General features: G+C 38.7%; 2 protein-coding genes across 4 annotated transcripts in view; both read left to right on the forward strand.

Moving 5' to 3' along the window:
- Positions 1-23601, forward strand: part of LOC127433385 (uncharacterized) — a 257954-nt gene that overhangs the window by 37824 nt on the left and 196529 nt on the right. The gene's annotated exons all lie outside the window — the stretch shown is intronic.
- LOC127433371 (sodium-coupled neutral amino acid transporter 9-like) overlaps positions 5522-23601 on the forward strand; it is a 40095-nt gene continuing 22015 nt past the window's right edge. For 2 of the 3 annotated variants that reach the window (XM_051685224.1, XM_051685226.1), the window contains exons 1-7: positions 5522-5646; positions 8716-8828; positions 9890-10019; positions 13614-13732; positions 14427-14490; positions 14577-14670; positions 23408-23578. In XM_051685224.1, coding sequence (XP_051541184.1) covers positions 8746-8828; positions 9890-10019; positions 13614-13732; positions 14427-14490; positions 14577-14670; positions 23408-23578 — 661 coding nt within the window. In that variant the 5' untranslated portion in view covers positions 5522-5646; positions 8716-8745. Of the gene's footprint in view, positions 5647-6781; positions 7085-8715; positions 8829-9889; positions 10020-13613; positions 13733-14426; positions 14491-14576; positions 14671-23407; positions 23579-23601 lie in introns of those variants that run through there. The other variant, XM_051685225.1, reaches the window with a different exon arrangement.

A 23601-nucleotide genomic window follows, 5' to 3' on the forward strand; every position in this document is an offset into this window, starting at 1 on the left:
TGGGATACAGAGTAAATTGGTCTAAATCTGAAGCTTTGGCTCTGACAGCGTACTGCCCGATAACGGCTTTTCAGCCGGGTGCCTTCCAGTGGCCCAAACAGGGCATTAAGTATTTGGGGATTTTATTTCCAGCAAATTTGTGTGATTTAGTTAGAGATAATTTTGACCCCTTAATAAAAAGGTTTTTGAGCGATGTGGACAGGTGGGCTTCATTACATTTATCGATGATTGGGAAGGTTAATATTATTAAAATGAATTGTATTCCAAAATTCAACTACCTGCTGCAGTCACTCCCTATAGATGTACCCCTCTCTTATTTCAAGCAATTTGACAGCATAGTGAGGTCCTTCATTTGGAACGGGAAAGGTCCCAGATTACATTTCAGTAAGATGCATAGGCCGATTGACAAAGGTGGGCTAGGCCTACCCAAGATTTTGTTTTATTATTATGCATTCGGTCTCAGACATCTGGCTCATTGGTCGCTTCCACCTGAGAGAGCCCCTCCCTGGTTTTTTATTGAATAGGAAGTTCTTGCCCCTATTTTGCCATTGCAAAGCCTTTCTATCACACTAATCGGAGAAGCTATCTCGCATTTACACTCGGTATGGACAAATGTCCAGGGTGTTTAATTCAGACATTTATTTAAATGTTGCCTCGAGTTTATGGCTTAACCCCAAATTATGTATTAATAAGTACCCTTTCTGCTGATCAGAGTGGATTGTGAGGGGCGTTACTGCACTCGGTGACCTATATGAGAGTGGAGTGTTGAGATCCTTTGAAAATCTGGTTCAACATTTTGGGATTCCCAGATCTCAGTTCTTTAGATATGTACAGCTGCGACACCTGCTCTGTACTATTTTTGGGAGTAGCATACACCCCCCTAAAGCGGCAGATACTCTGGGAGTGGTGATTACTGCTTTTGGAAAAGGTCATGAGGCATCAGTGTATTACTCCCTGCTAATTCAGAGTCTGGGGGACAGAGCTTTAACTTCTATCAAGAGATTATGGGAGAAAGATTTATACTTGGTATTGGAGGAGGGAGAGTGGACTAGAATTCTAAAAAACATCAAGTCTGCATCTAGAGATGCGAGGGTGTGCCTTATGCAATTCAAGATTTTACATAGATTGTATAGGCTTGATCTTAAAGACACACCCACCTGCTGGTGATTCCAATCAGAGGATGGAGACATAACCCATGTCTTTTGGGGGTGTGTTTAGATCCAGGAGTTTTGGTTGAAGGTTTAGAGTCTTGTATGTGATGTATTGGGCACTCGACTTTCATTTAGCCCCAGACTCTGTATTTTGGGCAATGGGGCGGTCATCGACATTGAGAATAGGCACATAAAGAGTTGGATCTAGCGTCATGATCGCCAGACAGGTTCTTTTAAGGGGTTGGAGGTCGGCTGGAGCACCTCATTTCATGAGTGGTGCTCAGAGATGGGGAGGGTGATGACCTTTGAAGAAGGGTCGTTTAGAAGGCTAGGAAAATTGAATTTGTTTATAGAGAAATGGGGCACCTGACATTACTGGACGTGTAATTATTATTATTATTATTTAAATCTTTTTATTTTTATGTGTGTCTATAATCATGTGTATATACTTTTATGTGACCACAGGGATATTTGTTAGGGGTCAGGGCGGAGTTGGGGATTGGGAGGGGTGGTTGTAGGGTTTAAATGTTTGAATGATTCCATATATATGTTTTGTTTTTGTTTTTGTTTTGTTTTTTGGCTCTTGTATATATGTTGTGTAGGAATCAATAAAAAAATTTAATTACAAAATGTCTCCTTGGGGAAAAAGCTAAAGATGATGTCTCTTTGTCTACACTCTTTTGTGCCATTCAACAGTTAACAGTGAAGCTTGATGCCACTCACGTTAAGGTAAACTCCATTGACAAAGGGTAATGGAACTAGCATTCACCACATGGAACTTGCATAACACAAGAGAGAGAGGGACACAGAAATAAGCAAATGCACGTAACACACAGGCAGAGGAGACTGTCATGACCTCACCACAACATGAATAAACAAGGATCAGAGTGGTCAGACCATGACAACAATGCCGCTACAACATGGGCCGCCATCTTGATTGTTTTGGGTTGAATGGATCACAAGACTGCGCCACAAGACAACAAATAGGTCATCGTTTTCATATATCTCTGTCTTCCATGTCCACACTACAATGCAAAGACGGCATTTTCAAATTTATCCACTTGGGAGAGCGTTTTCAAAAAGCTCCATTTCGCTGACAAAAACGCTGGCTCAGTGTGGACGGAAGGCCAAAATATAGAGAATGTTCTTCTTCAAAGCTTCATTTTATTTTTTATTTTTTTTATCTTACTCTATGACTCAAGGGGCTGGGTGCTTTGACATTGCAGTTCATGAGTGCCTTCTCCCATGTAACGAACATTGCATGACTGTGGCAACATTTTTGCTAAATAAAATTCTGTGGTTCATTACACGTCTCAGCGCAGTTCCGAAGTGAAATGTCCACTGTGTGGCGCTAATAGCGAGTGAAATGTTCTCCCGAACAGATGAGGTTTTTAAGTTTAATGTTCTATCGAGATTTAAATCAACAAAACCGACCTCCCTACCCTAAACCTTAAACCTAACCGATAGTGCCATGAAAAGCAAATGTGAGATGAAAACACAACCATGTCATTTTGTGGTGCTTCTACGACACTTTGGGCTCACGTGTTGACTTTTGTGCTCTTCAGGACTCGTACCCCGCTCCTTTACATCACAAGTGCAGTGCTCTATCAGTTGAGCTACCGCACCATCTGATCACACTTAAACAAGCTTGTATGTGTTGTTGGTTATGTAATGCACACATAAAAATGCATCATGCTCTATAGTAAAAGTGTTTATATGTCATGAGATAGCATTGTGTGAGGAACAGAGCAAAAAGTAAGTGTTTATGAACTGATAATCTGCCATTTTACTCATGATTTGAGTGAAAGGGGTTAAAAGTCATTGTTGTTTTAGCACCTCTGGTGTTCATTCCACCAGGAAATTGCCGTGTAATGTACAACAGGCCACATAAAAAATGTTTAGCAAAAACATTTTATTGTAAGATGATTCTATAACCAGGTTGTGAATGCCACTGGGGGAGAAATATGACAGTCGTCAGAGACAGTAAACACACCAATCGAATTTATCAACATCCTTTCACAATCTCCTGTCTTGATTTCATTCTAGCTAGGTTACTCTTTTAATACTTAAGTACAATTTAATGTGAAAACTTTTTTACTTTAACTCATGTATGCTTTTCACTCAGTATCCATCCTTTTGCTTAAGTATAATTTCTGAGTACTTTTTACACCCCTGCTCAAATGGATGTTAAAACACACTCAGTTGTATAACATTTGTGCTTTACTGTGTCTTCACTTTAACTACTAGAGCAACCTCACTAAATAAAGAAACACCCTCAGAGATTTTAATCTGGAAACGGGCCTGCTTGACATGAGAATATTTACAAAGTCTTTATAGCAAGTCAGTCCACTATCAGCCATCCTTGGAAACTATTTCCAGTCATAACAGTGTAGCTCCTATCAACTTGAATGGGGGAACACAGAAATCTTCAAAATGGTTGGTCAAGATTACAATCGAACATATTTCAAATCAGCAATAAAATCTGACAATACTGGAATCATAAATTGTGCTTCGTTACCTCCAGTTAACAACAACAAAAAAATACAGGTTTTCAAGTTGATTGACAGGCGATGTCTGTATCTAAAATGTGATTGGCTATTTTGCCTATAAGGTGGGACTTCCAGTTTCTCCCATTCATTTTAATAGAAGTGGGCCGTCTCTGCTAAATACTCTGATATTTATGTTAAAGTCCCTCTCCAGTCACTAGTTTAACCCCTAAAAACACATCTTTGTTAATTAAAATTACATATTTAAAGGTTTTGATTTTTTTCATGAAAATAATCCCTTCATACCTTAAAATGGCTTAGATATAACTCTACACCTTTGCCTCATTTAGTATGTGCGGATCTATAAATATGCAAATTAGTCCCTGCCACCATCTACACGCCCCTGCATCGCTAGCCTGCAGCTCGTGCTCGCTGTGTCCCCAAGATAAATTGATAGAACCACATTGGGCTTCAATATAAATTTAGTGGAAAACCCCATCTGTTTTTGGGTCAAATTTTCAAAACGATTCTCTGGAAAATGACTACTGCAAATCCGAGTTTTCTCTGGAAGTTTTGCTGGAACATTACTATTTTTCCAAATAAATTGCACCTAATTATCTCGGACTTTTAGATCCTTTGGTAATACATGAAGGCTCACCTTTTGTCCCTTCACAACTTTGCATCTGAAAACAGAACATCTTGCAAAATACCGATACCCCTTGCTTCGCAGTAGTGTATGCTAATGATATGGAAAGCCCCAGCACAAGTTGAGGGGATTGGTTCCTTAGGTTTGTGACGTATGAAACCCTGGCTGTCTGAATCCGTGTTTTTGACACTGTCTTTGGTATACTGCAGTTCCAAGGCGAAAATGCTCAGCCATGGCGTTGACTGCTGATTTCACCCATGATATGTCCTCTAGCATATAAAAAAACACCGTATGGACATGTAAACAAGGTTCAATTTTGATTTGGTTGATTTTCACTGGAGGGGGTCTTTAACAGCCCTGTTTTGTTTTTTGGAAGCAGTAGTGTGTAACAGAACTATGTCTAACTACCTTCATCAATTGAATACTTTTATCAAAAGAACTACATTTAAAGTTAAAGGTGCTGTAATTGATTTTTTACGGAATGGTATGCAGTAAATGTTCCTTCTTGAAAGATATCACTAAAATAAATATCCTGAAATATCTCACCGGTCTGTGACAGGACTAGACTGTGTACAGCAAATAAAAAATATGACCACAGGCTGTGGACACATTCTTTGATCAGTCAATCAGAAGACGATGTGCTTTCAATCATTCAATCATTCAATCATTTTGCATGCGTCATACACACATACACATTGCAGCTTAATACGGTTGTCAGTTCACCTTTTAGTGCTTAATTCTGTTCTGTACACACACCGTTTGGTAATTTACGGGAGTAACAACTTCATTTTACAACCGAATTAACTCCTCGAATTTAACAACAGCATTTTAGACGCGCATACACAAAACACTGCAATTCTGTCAATGGCAGCTAACTAAACGCTGCCGGATGAAAATACGACTCTTTTGGATAATCTCTTTGCTAAAAAATAGCTAACACAAAGCAGGTTAAAGTGGTGACATTCATGTTTCTTGTTAACAAGTGCAAGATTACAGGTATTTACACCTAGTGCGAATAGTCACTCTATGATAATGATAAAAAATAATAATGTTATATTTCTGATATTACTGAAGTTTCTAATGCTTTCCATCATTTAAAGTTAACGAGACGCTGAAATGCTAGCGTAAAAAGCAAAGGCGAAAGCGTCATAACAGAATGCGCACGCGCGGGATCCCTTCTAGACACGAGCACTTGTGGGTAAAGTAGTTGTCTGTGTCTGTTCTCTCGCAGTTCATGTGTATATTTCAGCTGAAATGTACACTACATATCCCACACGGCACGTGAAAGGCATGTGCCGTTTAAATACTGTTTCCTTTTTCGAAACGTTTGTTTGGCTCAGCAGATAATACGTGTGTGTGCATGGTAAGTTTCTAAACTCGAACTTCATATCTTGTTTACATTCGCTGATATTAAAATATAAACGCAACACGCGGTGTTTACGGAAACCTTGTCGATATCCAAGCAGATAATCATAGTAACACATTTAACTCGTCTTCTTCAACCGTTTTGTTTACGACCCAGATTCATCTGATTTAAAGAATATTTGTATTTAAGTATGTGTGTGTACTGATTGTCGCATGAAGTATGTGCTTTACTTCTCTCGTTTATGTCATTTAAAACGAGTAAATACACTAGCGAGCTTCTAAGTGTCATTTAACCTGTCACAATAATATTGTAGATAAACTGCGGGTTTTGATCGCTTTTGGAAGTCTTGTATTTAAAATAGACATATTATATTATGTAGATATGTAATATGAATGTGAGTATTTCCTAACAGCTGAAGAGTTCACATACTGACACCTGAGTCATATGACTTACAAGTGACTGCAAACAGCACAGATGCTTATCTAGTCATTTTTACACTGTGAGTGGATCATATACAGAAGGAAAAGTCTAGTGGCTTATGAGTATTAGTGGTGTCCAGTTCGTGAACGAATCGTCCTTTTGAACCGCTTCTTTTTAATGAACAAGTTGAACTAGTTCAACAAATCGGACACAATCGTTTGAAACAGTGCGCGTCTCGAGTCAACACTGATCCTAGAACTGGTGATATCTGCTTTTGCCAACTCTTCTTTGCAATGACCCGCTCCAGCTTGTTCACAAATAGTGATGGGAAGATCGGATCATTTTACTGACTTGAATCTTTGAGTCTCGTTCAGCAAAATGAACGAATCTTTTTTCAAGTCATTTATTTCATTTGAGCAGAATTAAATTAAAATATTACATTTTTAATAGCCAAATCCACCCAACACGTCTACTTACGCAAACTTTGATTATAGTCCCAATAAGGAAAATTGTATAATACATCCAAGGACAAATTATTAGTTCATCTCTGGATTGAATCTTCTTGTCCGAGTCGTTCGTTCTTTTGTCACTGCATAGCGTATACAGCTGTCACGTGACAAAAGAACGAACGACTCGGGCCAAAACAGTTGAAAGGTGAACTAATCAATTCTGTTTCCTGTACAGCACCTGTGCGGTTTTTACGTAACAAACAAACGGAGGTTGCGCAATGCACATGCACGGTCAAAACAAAATGAACGAATCACTCTCTGAGACTACTCGTTCTTCTGAGTCACATAAAAGATTTGTTCAAAATGAACGAATAGTTCATGAACGACCCATTACTGTTCACAAATCGGACTGAACGCTCGGGTCGCAAGAGTTCTCGAGTCATCAGTACACTGAACTGAATCGCCTCTTTCGAGCATAATACTGATAACTGCTGATCAATGAGCTGCTGATGAGCATGCGTGAACCCAGGACTTGAAGGAGGGGCGAAACGTTTCAGAAGAGAGATGTAAATGAATTTTACTATGGAGTATTGTGCATGCAGATTATATCTGGAGTTGTTATGAGCTGGATCATGGTTTCTGTAAAAAAGGATGAGTTGATTAAGACTAGTTTAATCACTTTTTATGCTTTAGACATGTGTCCACGTTTGCATATCAGTGCCAGCACTGGGTGCTTTAGGTGCAAAACATTAATGTAGGATGTGTTGTAAGATCACTGATGACAATGAACACCCTTATTATTTTAACTCAATTAAATAAAATGTAATAATCATCAATATGAGCTTACATATGGCTTTATTAAGTGTGTTTGAGGGTGTATTTATGATGCCGGCAAATTAGCATTATGTATAGTGAGTGACGTCATTACGTAAATGAACTGGTGAATTGGTTTTTTGAACCGGTTCATTGAAATGAACCGTCTGAAAGAACCGGTTTGCGGAAAAGAATCGTACTTCCCATAATGAGTTTTTTTTAATAAATTTTTTTATCCCCTTTTTCTCCCAAATTGGAATGCCCAATTCCCACTACTTAGTAGGTCCTCGTGGTGGCGCGGTTACTCATCTCAATCTGGGTGGCGGAGGACAAGTCTCAGTTGCCTCCGCTTCTGAGACCGTCAATCTGCGCATCTTATCACGTGACTCGTTGTGCATGACACCGCAGAGACTCACAGCATGTGGAGGCTCATGCTACTCTCTGCGATCCACACACAACTTACCACGTGCCCCATTGAGAGCGAGAACCACTAATCACGACCACGAGGAGGTTACCCCATGTGACTCTACCCTCCCTAGCAACTGGGCCAATTTGGTTGTTTAGGAGACCTGGCTAGTGTCACTCAGCACACCCTGGATACTCGCTGAGCTACCCAGGCCCAGTAATGAGTATTAATGCTCTGATGACAAGACATATGTCTTTGTCCTGAGCTTCCTTTTCTCACAATTTAAAACAACAGGAAACATAATCTATTTGCCACAATAATGTAATATTGGGTATTTGTATTTTTCTCCTAATCAGGATTTGTTGTTAATCAGATTAATAGATTTAAGCATTGTTAGATTAAATAGCTTTGACTTCTGTGTGTTGAATAGAATATTCAGTGTTCTTTTTCTAACACATTTATCTATTTGATGGCGAGTCCTGTGAGTTGTTGTCACCTGAAGTGCAAGTGTCCTAACGGATGTGTTCACATTACTCACAGGTCAGGAATTTCAGTGCTGTTGTTTTTGCATCTTCTAATGTGAAGTGATGCTTTAGAGAGCGTGTGTGACATATCTGTCAACCTCTTATCCTGTTATTCATTTGTCTGTTCAGGGTTTAAAGTGCCATTCCAAATCAAAGTTTCTGTGTTTTCCACAGAAGACCAGACAAAAGAGATCTTTAAAGCTTATGTAATTTCTGCACCACTGAAAGGAGTTGCAAAAATAAACATTGTTTTCAAACAGGTTTTCCAGAAACAATTATAGACATGTTAAGATGAGATACAAGAAAGTATTTTAAGTTTAGTCTCCCCTGATAGGAGTTTGAATGTTTGGTGTTTGAGGAGGATGTTGTTTTTGTGGTGTTGGTCTGAAATACAGGAAATAAAGTTTGTCATCTCTCATATTGATCTATCTCTTTGGTTTGTTTGTCTGTGCAGGTAATGACTCTATAAGAGAAGAGGAGCATCATGGATGAGGACAGTAAACCGTTATTGGGTTTAGCACACACTGGAGAATATTACACAGATTCACTGGACTCCAAACTAAGGAGGTACAATAATATATCATGATTGATGTCAATCCCATATGACTTTCTGTCTTTCATGAAACAATATTTTGAAGAATGTTCACACTGCTCTTTTCCATCCAATGAAAGCACACATGACCAGGAGCTGTTCAGGCTCTAAAAAGGACAAAGCATCATAAAAATATCATAAAAGTTGTCCGTATGACTTGTGCACAAGTCTTCTGAAGTCATACAATATCTTTGTGTGAGGAATAGATGAATGTAAGTTGTTAGTCACTGAAAATCTTTTTCTCTGCCACAACTTTCAAATCTCTTTTGTAGTCACGTATTCAAACTTTGCACTACATTATTGGTCATGATGCTAATGGGCACCAATGGTGTTTGGCATCATCAACATCAAACTTGACAAAATGACAAGTTTGAATATGCAGATAAGCGAATGAGATTTGAGAGCTACGGCAGAGAAAAAGCTTTTCAATGAATAATGACTTACATTCTGGTCAGAAAAAAGAAAGCCATAAATGTTTGAAACAACATGATGGTGTATACATGATTAACTAATGAACTATTCCTTTCATTGTAAGTTGTGTTGAATGTAAACAGAGCTTCACCCACTTTATCCTCGTGTTATTGTTTTTGATTCTCTGTTTGATATTCTCTAATATGAATCTCATAAAGACAAAAAAATACTGCTTGTGGCATGAATACCTTCAAAGCCCCTCAAAGCTGAATGAGGTTTCCGCATTAGTCTGGTAAAGGCTTTATTTGAAATATTTTGCTCTGTAGGTTTGTTTTTGACAGCTTAGTCACTGTTTGCTTGCCAGGATTAATTACCATCACTGACGAGAATGAATGAACCCAGTCTGGTATTTCACAAATACTTTCTAAGATGTCAAGACAAAAACTCGCCTTGTGCTGTTTAAGAGCTTGACTATTAATAGCTCAAAGGTTTTTTGGGGGGTTGTGCTGGCCTGAAACGGTTTTATTTGTAGTGAACGCAGGGTGAAAAACAGCTCCTAGATCAGTATTATTATCTGAGAAGTTCATGAATCTGAGCTCAGGATGTTGTATGCTCTGTGTTACAGGCCGTTCCATGTGGAGCCCAGGAATATCGTGGATGATGATGTTCAGGAGCGGGTGTCTGCTGCGGCATCAGTGTTGAGCAGTCGAGTTCATTACTATGGCCGTCTGACCGGCTCTTCTGACAGACTGCTGGTGCAACGTCACATTCCACATTATAGTACACATACAATACCAATACATGTTTATAATGAGCTGTACTGTGTGGGGAGATAAAAATATCAGAATAAGTGTTTTTACGCTCTTACTCCGGTCATTGAGCAGAACTCGATATACTTCATATCAAATCGAAGAATGAACGGGTGTGACATTTAAAACAAAATCTGGCCAAAACGAAATTGTTTTTGAGTGGTTGAGTGTTTTGGTGGTTCGTCACAGCTTGCCGGGGCAAACTTCTAGGAAAACTTCTTACCGGCTGCTGAACACCTTCTTACTGTCATTGGTCCACGTCATCGGTAGGTGTGACCTGAAACTCCACCTACTTTGAGTATGACAGTTAATTCGGTTTACGTTGTTCAGTCAGTCAAGATCATTCTGCATGAACACACATGTGTGCATTAGCAAGTTATAAGCGAGCTGGTGCAAATTTTACTACATCTGTAATATCGTTCGCATAGAGACATTTTCCAAGACCATGTCATAATTTTTTTATTTTTTATAATTAGTCTACAAAAGGACTCAAATCTACTCAAATACTCAAGCGCTTCTTTTACTGATCTAGTGTGAATTCTACTCATAGAATGAGGCATAAAGTCAGTGATAACACATTTTAATATCATATTAGTTTAGGTTTTACATGTAGCATTCTCATATTTAAATGCTCTTCTAAACGCTTTACAGAGAAGTGTGGCTGGTGTCTGAATGTTGGGGAACAGTATACCGTTGCTCAGCTGTTTAGAAATGCCTAACCCCTGAATGAAGAAAAAATTCTCTGGAAGTAAATCAGGGTTTAAGGATGGCTCTTTAGGGCCAGTTGATGGAGTTGCAGTATTTGTCCTTTTAGGCCAGTACAGCATTGCCACTAGGGCTGAAACGATTAGTCGATGTTATCAGCAACGTCGACAATAAAAAAATTGTCTACAGAAATTTCCGTTGTCGAATAGTCGTTTGATTTCATTTAACGTAACATAAGATCACATTAAACTGTAATTATGATGCGTGAGAGTCTGACTGATGAGTGGAAGAATTACACAGATCACAGTCCAGACGCACTCTAAACTTTCCAAACAGCTTCAGGTGATGTAGATCGCAAAGTACGAGGGAATTATAATACAAAAATACAAAATAACTAAATACAGAAGCACTCTTGTTGTGAAATACAGCGGAGCCGGAGCTGACGCTCAGCTCAAGCAAAACTTGCATGTCAGAGCATCTTTAAAGGAAACACCCCGCCGTTATACCTTTAATGCATCCTTTATTAAAGTTCAAATAATAAGGAAACTGGCATTTCTCTGTGCGGTCAGCGCCTCTTCTGTGAGTGTCCCGATCTAAGGGGGAGAGATTGAAACTGCACCCGGCTGAGGTACACTCTGTTGCGGGACGCTCATCCCTCGATTGCGCGCGATTAATGCAGCTAGATTATAACGCGATGGCAACTTATTGAATCATAATGTCACTGTTTCTTATCATGAAGAAAACTGTCAATACACAGGTTTATTAAGTTTTTTTTGGTGTGTGTGTTAAAGATGGATTGATGTGAACAGAAAGGTGAGAGTCTTCGCCACATTATACACTGCAAAAAAAATACGTTTTTTTATTTGTTTTTGTTTTAGCTTGTTTTCCAATATAAATATCTAAAACTCCTTTTACATTTACTTTAACAGATATACTGCAGAAGAAAAAATTGTTATCTGATAATGTTGAATATAATATTAAATACAATTAATATTGTAAAAAAAAAAAAAAATGCATTCACCTGAGAAGCAGCATATAAGATATTTAGACTTGCTTTTAGAGAATAGATCTTGAATAGAAGTGTATTTGTCTTTTCTGCACTCGCAAAGTATAACCAAGTGAAAAAATACACTTACATACAAAATACACTTAAGAGAATGTATCTTAAAGCAAGTCTAAATATATGTTGTTGATCAGGTAAATGTATCTTGTTTTAAGGATTTTTAGATATTTTGAGATGGAAAACAAGACAAAAACACTTGATAACAGTAGGATTTTTTGCAGTGAATCTCTTTACTGAATCTTAATAAAAAGTATTTTTTCCTTTAATTCAGTGAATGTCATTTAGAGGTATTATTAAAAGATGATTTTGTCCTCTTTATTGTTAGCAAGCACATTTAATACATCCTTTTAAGTCGGGGCACAAGCTGAATAGTCGGTTTAGAGCTGATGATTAATCGTTGCAATAATCGGCGGATAGTCAAATAATCATTCTAATAATCGTTAGAGTAGTCGATTATCAAACTAATCGTTAGTTGCAGCCCTAATTGCCACTACATCTTCATGTAGATCAGCGGTTTGCAAACTAGGGTCCAGGGACCCCTAGTGGGCCGCAAGGGGGTGCTAGGAGTTCCGCAGGGTTTGGTATATATATATATATATATATATATATATATAAAAGCCAGTTATTTAAGTTTGTAAACATGTTGTCTTCATAATATCATGCTTACTATTTTTTCCTGGGTCTTTAGATATGATAATATATAGCTGCCTTTTTATGTTTTAAGAAGGGAGTCCCTTGCAAGGGGATAATCATATTTGGGGTCCTTGGCATAGTTTTTTTTTGTGTTTTATACCCTGCAAATGTAAACATTTATTGAAAATAGACACATTTTGTCAAATTGCGCTGATTTAAATGTGTCACCAAGGTAAAATTATCTAGCTGATGTAGAGATTGAGATTTATTAAAATTGCAAGAATGACTCAGGTTGATAGAGCATATTCATGGAGTTACATTATTGTTTTTTTTTTTTTTTTAAATAAAAAATATTATTAATAATGATTAATAATCATGAATTATTAAAAATGATTCGTATTATTTTCTGAAAGGTAAAAAATATTTTGCTTAAAATTGCTATTTTAATATTTTGGCTGGGCAAGCTGTAAAAAAATCCTTATAGTTGAGCCCTGTTGAAGGCTTGATGTGTCTGAAGTCAAGAGATCAAATCTCATTATTTGGCCTTATTTCACAGTGAGTTATGACCTTGCTATGTTGGTTTATCTTTGCTTCTTACGATTAGCAAGTGCATAAGTCATGAAGGCCCTTTTGTTTGGTTTTTTTGAAGGGTGATTTATAAAACATCAGTAGCATACTTAAAGAAATCACTCACATCTTGAAACACAGATTAAACTTTTGAAGAATGGATGCCACTGCCCGCCAGTGAAGACTAAATACTTTGTAATTAGTTTGACAACTCCTGAAGGTGTGTTCTAGTCCTGTTGAATATTTAGTTGTTTCCAGTGTTATATGCTCGAAGTGAAACAAATAGATGCTGGTACTCCTTTGTATTTTAATCTTTGGCTTGTAAGACTAGCATATTTGTCTAGTGAGAGTGACCGGGCAGACCGTCAATCAAGCAGGTATAAATAAGAATAGAGGCAGTTTATGCAAGCTGGCGGTACTAAGGAATAATTCCCGGTACTGCAAACAGCGTAGTACAGAATGGCCAGAGTTTTGTGTCTGCTCACTTTGAGTGCAGGGTCACAGGTCTAGAACATTGATTGAACTTTTAGTAGAGGCTCTGTGATGAAATGTTTTTGTCTTATCTTCCTCAGGTACCTCCAAATCATGTGATCCCGGCTCCTGAAGACATCTATATCTACAGTCCTCTGGGAACGGCGTTCAAAGTGCAGGGAGGAGAAAGTGCTGCCAAAAACCCCAGCATTGTCACAATGTAGGACCACCTTCAGAAAGACTCTTCACAATGTGTTTAACACTGGGGTCATGTGTTTTTAGACCCGGGTGAAGACCACATGTCATTTTGAAAAGGAATTAACAACCTGGGTCATGAAGCTCTTTTGTGTTGCTAACCACGAATTGCACTGTCAAAGTTATAATGTGGTGTTAGAATGTAACCGAGAGTTGGTTAGCAACAGAAAACCAAAAACATACTAAACTTTTCTTGCCTCATTAAATATTGATGTGCTTTATACATTTACATTTGCTGTTTAGTTTCAGTGTCTGAGGGAAACTGTTAATGTCAAGTTGAACAGTGTCGGCAAACATGTTAAATGGAGTGATGTAGAGACTTATTTATGTTGTATGATTAAGGACATTTCAGACAACCAGAGGGATTTTACATGGCAAAATTTACACAGTGATTAGTACTTGTCAAATCAATGTTATAATTAACCTTATAAATATGCAAATAAGAATGTTAACCTAGGTTTTACAAATGTGAAATCTCGAAACCTGAACACCCAGGATTGATTACTTAAGTAATGAAACAAAGAGCAAGATTTACAGGATTACATTAACCCAGAGTTTAGAGTGATAGAAGAGTGAAAAGACAAAAAGAGACCTCAGAAAAACACAATGGCATTACCTCTCTTTGTTTTTACTGATGTTGTGTGTTTGTGTATGTGCAGTTTTGCCATATGGAACACCATGATGGGAACATCTATATTAAGCATACCCTGGGGAATAAAACAGGTGAGTTTAAGTTTTTTTTTCTTTTTTTTTTTTTTTTTCTTTACTATAAGCTTAGGTAAAGATTATCACTCTTGTTTTCTTTGAAGGCTGGCTTCACTTTGGGCATCATCATTATTGTGCTCATGGGTCTGTTGACGCTCTACTGCTGTTACAGAGTATTAAAGTCCCCAAAGTCAATACGTAAGTCAATACACAACCTCCTTTTTCATAGTTACTACAGCATTAAAACAAAAGGCTCATGTTATGAATGATATGGAGTCAGTGTAGCGCTTATACAAAAACATCTATTAAGAGGTTAATATGGTGTTTTTTGTTTTTTTTTTTTTGTTTTTTCTATTACCCAGTTTAACTCCTTTCACACTAAAGGCAATTTCTCACCTTGGTGGCAAACAGAAAGTAATGGCTTATAACTGTAAGAAAACATTAAGTTGGTTTAATTTCATGAATTCATTTAATAGAAATAATTTGAAATATGAAAAAAAAAAAAAATCAGTTTAATACATGAGAAAATGCACCATAAAGTAGGTTTCAAACTATTTTGTTTTTATTTATTGAAATAATGTATCTCAGGATGAAACTAAGTGAGGTCAAATAGCAAAGAAAAACCTTTTTTGTTGTTCTCCAACATGTCAGATGTACATGGCAAAAGTTTTGTTGATGGTACAATTGAAGTCAGAAGTTTACATACACTTTGGTTGAAGTCATTAAAACTCATTTTTTTTAATCACTCCACAGATTTAATACGAGCAAACTATAGTTTTGGCAAGACATTTGCAGACAGATTATTTCACTTTTAATTGACTATATCACAATTCCAGTGGGTCAGAAGTGTTGGGTCTCATGTATTCAGATAGAAGACAAAGGCAGGCCTAACCCAGTCATAAAAACCTAACTCAAGCCCCCACACACCAAGTCGTAAATCTTACTGATAAAAATCGCGCCAAAATCAAACAAAGGGAGTCCAAAACAGACTACAAATCCCATGAAGCCTTGCTCACTAAAGGATCGAACTCTCAACTCCTATTGGATGAGGCACACAACAGAACGCACCTCAAACCATGACATCATCAGGAGTTGAAATAGCTCTGAAATGCTTCTGGGATTTGCTTCCAGCAACTTTGTTTGCAGTGTGTAGACGCAGCTCATCGCTGCTCTCAGGTGCAACCTCGTGGCACAAGGAAGTAACGTCCGACTTGAAACTGTGGCCATACAATCTCCATCTCGCTGGACGAGTTGAGATTACACTGTGTTCAACCGAACGCTCTAACGGATCCGAAGGAGACCGCCGAGCAATCTGCAACTTCATCCGTTTGCCTACAGAAGTGAAGAGATTAAAGATTTCTCTTCCATCTTCAATCAAGTTGACATTTCTGAGTTCTCCGCCAGCCCGCCAAGAATCAACAGCCGTGCCCGCCAACAGAGCGAGGAAACGGCCTCCCATCATCAACCGAGCCTCAAGGAACCGGGTCGGAATTAAAGGATGGATGAACACACATTCTGCATCCTCATGCGATTCAAATAAGAGGTTTACGTCTGGGCAGAGATAGAACATTCTAGTGTGTTATTCTTGTGTTTCAAGGTTTTTGCTTGTACAGTTTACGGACCGCCATGTCCGCTCATTAATACTCAGGGTATTAATTATCACGAATTTATTTTGCTGTATTGTGGTCCAACCAAATTGGACTGTTGTGCATTTTTGCTATCGCGGGTGAAACCGGCAAACTGAGTTTATCCATTAAAGAGTCAAAGAACGTGGGACTTTTACGAGCCGTCCACCGCGTCTCTGAGTGATAAACTAACAGCTGCTTTCTCTCCCACGATCGCGAAATCGGCTTTAGGGCCGTCACTTAATTCTCTCTCTCTCTCTCTCTCTCGTACTAACCACACATACACACCTTATGTGTTATAGGATTATTTTTATTTCCATATCTAATCATATCACTGTTTAGTTTGTAGTTGTAAGTCGGAAGTTTATTGACTGCATTGTATTAATTATTAATTGATATTACTGCATAAATAAACTTTTGTTTATATTACAAAGAGAAGTGTTTCGTTTTGTTTTGCATACGCCTGTGTCATGCTGACGGGATGTCAGTGCTCTGATTCAAACCTTCATTCATTGTTTTTTTTCCCGAAAATCGATATTCTTCGGATCTAATGTTGACTGTTTTACTATCTGATTATTAGTCCCTGATTTCAGGGTGGTGCCCCGTCAATGTTAATCCTTATTAATATTCTATTGATTTTTGATAATTGATAATTATCTTTGTTGAATTTGAATGATCAATAAGCTAGTGTTAATTTTAATTAATGTTTCATCGATGTTAACAATTAACGATTATCTTTGATAATTGTTGATTTTAAAGGATTAAAAAAGCTAACATTGATTCTCATCAATGTTCTATTGATTTTAATAATTAATAATTATCTTTGATAATTATTAATTATTGCTAATAACCAAACTTGCTCCTAAACGTAGCACACTGCATTTACTGGAGCCCCATATGAGGTTTTAATGAGTTAGATTCAATTAATTAATTTAAATATTAATTAATAACTACAGAAATAATTATTGATTATTTCTGATAGTAACACTGATCTAAACAACCAGTAAAGCCCTGCATAATAATTGGTGCCCCGTGTGAGGCATCCTACGTGCCAGTTCTGTCACAGTGTGTATGCATAAGAATCCAAAGTAATAACTTCATTTTTTACAGAATCATTACTTCAAAGTTTGGTTCTGTTTGACAATTAACTTCTCAAAACTTGCCAAACATAAGCCAGTGTAAGCTCCTTACAGTTGCCCCCCCAGTCAGTTTTCAGTCACGCCACCTTGCGTTTCAAACCGACTGATTCCACACCACGAAGGGGGGACAATTATTTTCAAGCCCAGAGTTGTGTAAGCGGCTCGAAGATCCCATTAGCCAGGGAGCCGGATGCAACCCGGGGTCCACCCCCACGCGTCGACTGGACTCCTTCCCCACCACGAAGGGCAGGAAGTCGTCCTCATCGCTATAGCGATCCGGGTGACTATGGTGTTTCGGATGACTCGGACGACCCGTGGTCATACCGACACCAACACTTGCGCATCCGACAACTCGAGTCCCTCACAGGGGACATAGAATGCTTTGACCCAAGTAATCGAGATTCAAACGTCGACAATAATCTTATGGAAATTGAGCACTGCCTCATTGATTTGCCTTAGGCTTCGTCGTGTGAACTCAAGCTCATATGGAAGACCACGGTAAGGAGTGTCCATGCGTTCATGGAAATGCTACCGACTGGTACTCGAAACCGCTACTCAGCTCTGAATAAAGCCCTACGCGAGGAGTATTCGCTGTATATCGACGAAGCCTCCGCTACCATAGCTGTTTTCGCCATCACCCAGAAGAGGCACGAGCCTCCGCATGAGGCGCCTGAGAACCACGTACTTCCAAGGAAGTAACACACCAGGTCTGGAGGAGGAACTAGCTTTCGAGTCTCTTTTCCTTCACAACCTCCACGAGTGCGTGCGATATGACGTCACGATGCACTACAGAATGGGCAACCCCACCATGCAGGAAATCAGAAAGTACGTGCAACTGGCATGGGAGACAAACGTGCGCCCTGCCCAAGGGCATGAAGGCGACGCCAGAGCCCTGGGGATCCAAGCCTCATATGCAGACCTAGTGCTTGAAGGCAACAAAATGCCTCGCGTTAAGGTGAATGCTAGAACAGGACCCCAGAGGCGCCGATCACCCCGCCAGCAGGGTAGGCAACAGAACCAGGGGGGTGGTGACCAGACACACCCCCAGGGTCATGGCAGGCCTAAACAACAAAACGTTTGCCGGCCGAAAGGAAATGCGCGTTTTGAACAAAAACCCAAACAAGAAGGTGGGTGGGTAGGAAAGGTTCTCTAAGGGGATTTGAAACAAGATTTGAGAGAGGAAATGGAGGATATAAGGAGACGATTGACTGAGTTAGTAACTAAGCTTGATGTGCTCTGTTGTTCACCAGGTCCGCCGACCTCCTCAAAGGTACACGGCACTGAAACCCCGTCAGTATGACTAGACGATGTACCCCCTCCCGTTAACGCCAAAGTTTAATTTGTAGGTCGGGAAAAGGGGAACAGTGTCCAAGTTGCTCCCCAAAACAGTCACTCCTAACATGCCACACCCTCCTTTTCTGACCTTCTTGGGCGATCTGTACCGTAAGGGCAACGCCTGACACATGGGTCATTCAGCTCCCACGCACTACTCGACACCGGTTCCGAAATAAGTCTAATGGGTTCCAACACCTTCGCAGAGGTGACTAGAGCAAAGCTCTCCCTTGGCAAACCGTTATAGACAGAGACCTGCAACGTAAGCATCGCAAGCTACTAAACTTGCTCCTAAACATAGCACACTACATTTACTGGAGCCCCATATGAGGTTTTAATGAGTTGGATTCAATTAATTAATTTAAATATTAATTAATAACTAAAGAAATAATTATTAATTATTTCTGATAGTAACACTGATCTAAACAACCAGTAAAGCCCTACAGAAGTTTACATACACTAAGTTAACTGTGCCTTTAAGCAGCTTGGAAAATTCCAGAAAATGATGTCAAGCTTTTAGACAAGTAGCCAATTAGCTTCTGATAGGAGGTGTACTGAATTGGAGGTATACCTGTAGATGTATTTTAAGGCCTACCTTCAAACTCGGTGCCTCTTTCCTTGACATCATGGGAAAATCAAAAGCCAAAAATCAATCAGCCAAGACCTCAGAAAAGAAATTGTGGACTTCCACAAGTCTGGTTCATCCTTGCAAGCAATTTCCAAATGCCTGAATGTACCACGTTCATCTGTACAAATAATAGTACACAAATATAATCACTATGGGACCACGCAGCCATCATACCACTCAGGAAGGAAACACATTCTGTCTCCTAGAGATGAACGTAGTTTGGTGTGAAAAGTGCAAATCAATCCCAGAACAACAGCAAAGGACCTTGTGAGGATGCTGGAGGAAACAGGTAGACAAGTATCTATATCCACAGTAAAACGAGTCCTATATCGACATAACCTGAAAGGCTGCTCAGCAAGGAAGAAGCCACTGCTCCAAAACCACCATAAAAAAGCCAGAATACAGTTTGCAAGTGCACATGGGGACAAAGATCTTACTTTTTGGAGAAATGTCCTCTGGTCTGACGAAACAAAAATTGAACAGTTTGGCCATAATGACTATTGTTATGTTTGAAGGAAAAAGGTGTTCTTCAGCTTGCAAGCCTCACCCATCCCAGCCGTGAAGCATGGGAGTGGCAGCATCATGTTGTGTGGGTGCTTTGCTGCAGGAGGGACTGGTGCACTTCACAAAATACAGTTGTGCTCAAAAGTTTGCGTACCCTGGCAGAAATTGTGAAATTTTGGCATTGATTTTGAAAATATGACTGATCATGCAAAAAACTGTCTTTTATTTAAGGATAGTGATCATATGAAGCCATTTATCATCACATAGTTGTTTGGCTCCTTTTTAAATCATAATGATAACAGAAATCACACAAATGGCCCTGATCAAAAGTTTACATACCCTTGAATGTTTGGTCTTGTTACAGACACACAAGGTGACACAAACACAGGTTTAAATGGCAATTAAAGTTTAATTTCCCACACCTGTGGCTTTTTAAATTGCAATTAGTGTCTGTGTATAAATAGCCAATGAGTTTGTTAGCTCTCACGTGGATGCACTGAGCAGGCTAGATACTAAGCCATGGGGAGCAGAAAAGAACTGTCAAAAGACCTGCGTAACAAGGTAATGGAACTTTATAAAGATGGAAAAGGATATAAAAAGATATCCAAAGCCTTAAAATGCCAGTCAGTACTGTACAATCACTTAAGAAGTGGAAAATTCGGGGATTTCTTTATACCAAGCCACGGTCAGGTAGACCAAGAAAGATTTCAGCCACAACTGCCGGAAGAATTGTTTGGGATACAAAGAAAAACCCACAGGTAACCTCAGGAGAAATACAGGCTGCTCTGGAAAAAGATGGTGTGGTTGTTTCAAGGAGCACAATACGACGATACTTGAACAAAAATGAGCTGCATGGTCGAGTTGCCAGAAAGAAGCCTTTACTGTGCCAATGCCACAAATGACAACACCTTGACATGCCTCGCAGCTTCTAGCACACTGTAATTTGGAGTGACGAGACCAAAATAGAGCTTTATGGTCACAACCATAAGCGCTATGTTTGGAGAGGGGTCAACAAGGCCAATAGTGAAAAGAATACCATCCCCACTGTGAAGCATGGTGGTGGGTCACTGATGTTTTGGGGGTGTGTGAGCTCTAAAGGCACGGGAATCTTGTGAAAATTGATGGCAAGATGAATGCAGCATGTTATCAGAAAATACTGACAGACAATTTGCATTCTTCTGCACGAAAGCTGCGCATTGGATGCTGGTGGACTTTCCAGCATGACAGTGACCCTAAGCACAAGGCCAAGTTGACCCTCCAAATCAAATCAAATCACTTTTATTGTCACACAGCCATATACACAAGTGCAATGGTGTGTGAAATTCTTGGGTGCAGTTCCGATCAACATAGCAGTCGTGACAGTGATGAGACATATACCAATTTACAATAACATCAAATTAACACAGCATAATTTAAAGTCTAATATACACATAATTACACACAACTGTATACAAATAATAACATACACTGAACAGTATACAATGCACACAATATAGATACACATTATTCAATAAAATAAAAGTTTATATAGTAGTATATATAGAATGTACAATAGGTTGTATTGTACTGTATTGACATTCAGGCTGTCGGTTGATAGTAAGTTGTTAAGAGAGAATATAATATAATAATATAATTTATGACAGTCCGGTGTGAGATATATAAGAGTAAGAGTAGAAAAATCTCCAGTGGTTACAGCAGAAAAAGGCGAAGGTTCTGGAGTGGCCATCACAGTCTCCTGACCTTAATATCATCAAGCCACTCTGGGGAGATCTCAAACATGCGGTTCATGCAAGACGACCAAAGACTTTGCATGACCTGGAGGCATTTTGCCAAGACGAATGGGCAGCTATACCACCTGCAAGAATTTGGGGCCTCATAGACAACTATTACACAAGACTGTATGCTGTCATTGATGCTAAAGGGGGCAATACACAGTATTAAGAACTAAGGGTATGCAGACTTTTGAACAGGGGTCATTTCATTTTTTTCTGTGTTGCCATGTTTTGTTTTATAATTGTGCCACTTTGATATAACCTACAGTTGAATATGAATCCCATAAGAAATAAAAGAAATGTGTTTTGCCTGCTCACTCATGTTTTCTTTAAAAATGGTACATATATTACCAACTCTTCAAGGGTATGAAACTTTTGAGTACAGCTGTATATGGAATCATGAGGAAGGAAAATTATGTGGATATATTGAAGCAACATCTCAAGACATCAGCCATGAAGTTAAAGCTCGGTCACAAATGGGTCTTCCAAATGCACAATGACCCCAAGCATACCTCCAAAGTTGTGGCAAATGGCTTAAGAACAACAAAGTCAAGGTATTGGAGTGGGCATCACAAAGCCCTGACCTCAATCCGATAGAAAATTTGTGGGCAGAACTGAAAAAGCGTGTGTGAGCAAGGAGGCCTACAAACCTGACTCAGTTACATCAGTTCTGTCTGGAGGAATGGGCCAAAATTCCAGCAACTTATTGTGAGAAGCTTGTGAAAGATAAACAATTTAAAGGCAATGCTACCAAATAACAACAAAGTGTATGTAAACTTCTGATCCACTGGGAATGTGATGAAAGAAATAAAAGCTGAAATAAATCATTCTCTCTACTATTATTCTGCCATTTTACATTCTTAAAATAGTGATCCTAACTGACCTAAGACAGGGAATGTTTTCTACGATTAAATGTCAGGAATTGTGAAAAATTGAGTTTAAATGTATTTGGCTAAGGTGTATGTAAACTTCTGACTTCAACTGTACAAAGGAATCCAAATTTACAGCATTTGTATCGCTGGTGGCTGAAGTGGTCACCCAAAAGTTTCCAGGTGTTTTATTTAACATCAAGTCATTATGGATGCAAAAATCTCAAATCATACAAATACTTAAACTTGCATCAAATAAGTACCAAGTAATAAAAAACAAGTTACATGGTCCAATATTCCATGGGTGCTTCTCAGTACTCTAATCGATACTTCCTTGTTTTATCGCTTCCCCTTCCTCAATCCTGTGAAGTACGCTATCACCAAGGATGTATCAATTCTCTAAATACACCCCAAGGAGGCGAGGAAGGTTTCTAAGGAGCCTTGAAGACTTTTTTTATTTTTTTGGTCGAAATGCCTTACACATGCAAAAATTCTCCCCCTTCAAATCTGACACTAGTTTTAATTCACATTTTACATTTGCGGTTTAAATAAAGCATAAATGTAAAATACTTCCACAACTTTATTAAGATTTATTTGGAATATTTTAATTAATCAGTATATTTCACCAATATAATAATAATCTCAAACCGATACAGTGCAGATAGACTTGCTGTTCAACAAGCATTTTACAATGTCCACACAGCAATAAAGAGCCATTTTTATATTCACTTTTGGCTTTGAATGGCTATGAATAAGCAGTTATTCCAAGACTGACCAAAAAAAGACAAAACGCCCAGATTGTGGATAATGAGAAGTGTAGTGCTTCACTGACTTAATGGCTTTTATAGAAGCATATGTCATCACTTAACAGCCTCTGAGCTCATGATAGTTCTGTCTTGAAAGGTTGATGCATTATCGCTATAAATCAGTTTCACTATGGAGAAAATGTATATGATTTTTATTTCCGAAACCCTGCACTCGATATACAATAGAATATTTTACTGAAGCAGCAATCTATGAAGTGTTTAGCATAGATTATATGTAATATGAAGCTCTTTCTTTGCAGCCTATGTAGATACTTCAGACTGGGAGTTTCCTGATGTCTGTAAATATTACTTTGGAGCATTTGGAAAATGGTCGAGTCTCATCTTCTCATTGGTGTCACTGATTGGTGCTATGGTGGTTTACTGGGTTCTCATGTCCAACTTCCTTTTCAACACAGGGAAATTCATTTACAGTAAGTGTCTAATATTTTCCATT

This window comes from Myxocyprinus asiaticus, chromosome 43, assembly GCF_019703515.2.
Source record: "Myxocyprinus asiaticus isolate MX2 ecotype Aquarium Trade chromosome 43, UBuf_Myxa_2, whole genome shotgun sequence".
Classification (NCBI taxonomy): Eukaryota; Metazoa; Chordata; class Actinopteri; order Cypriniformes; family Catostomidae; genus Myxocyprinus; species Myxocyprinus asiaticus.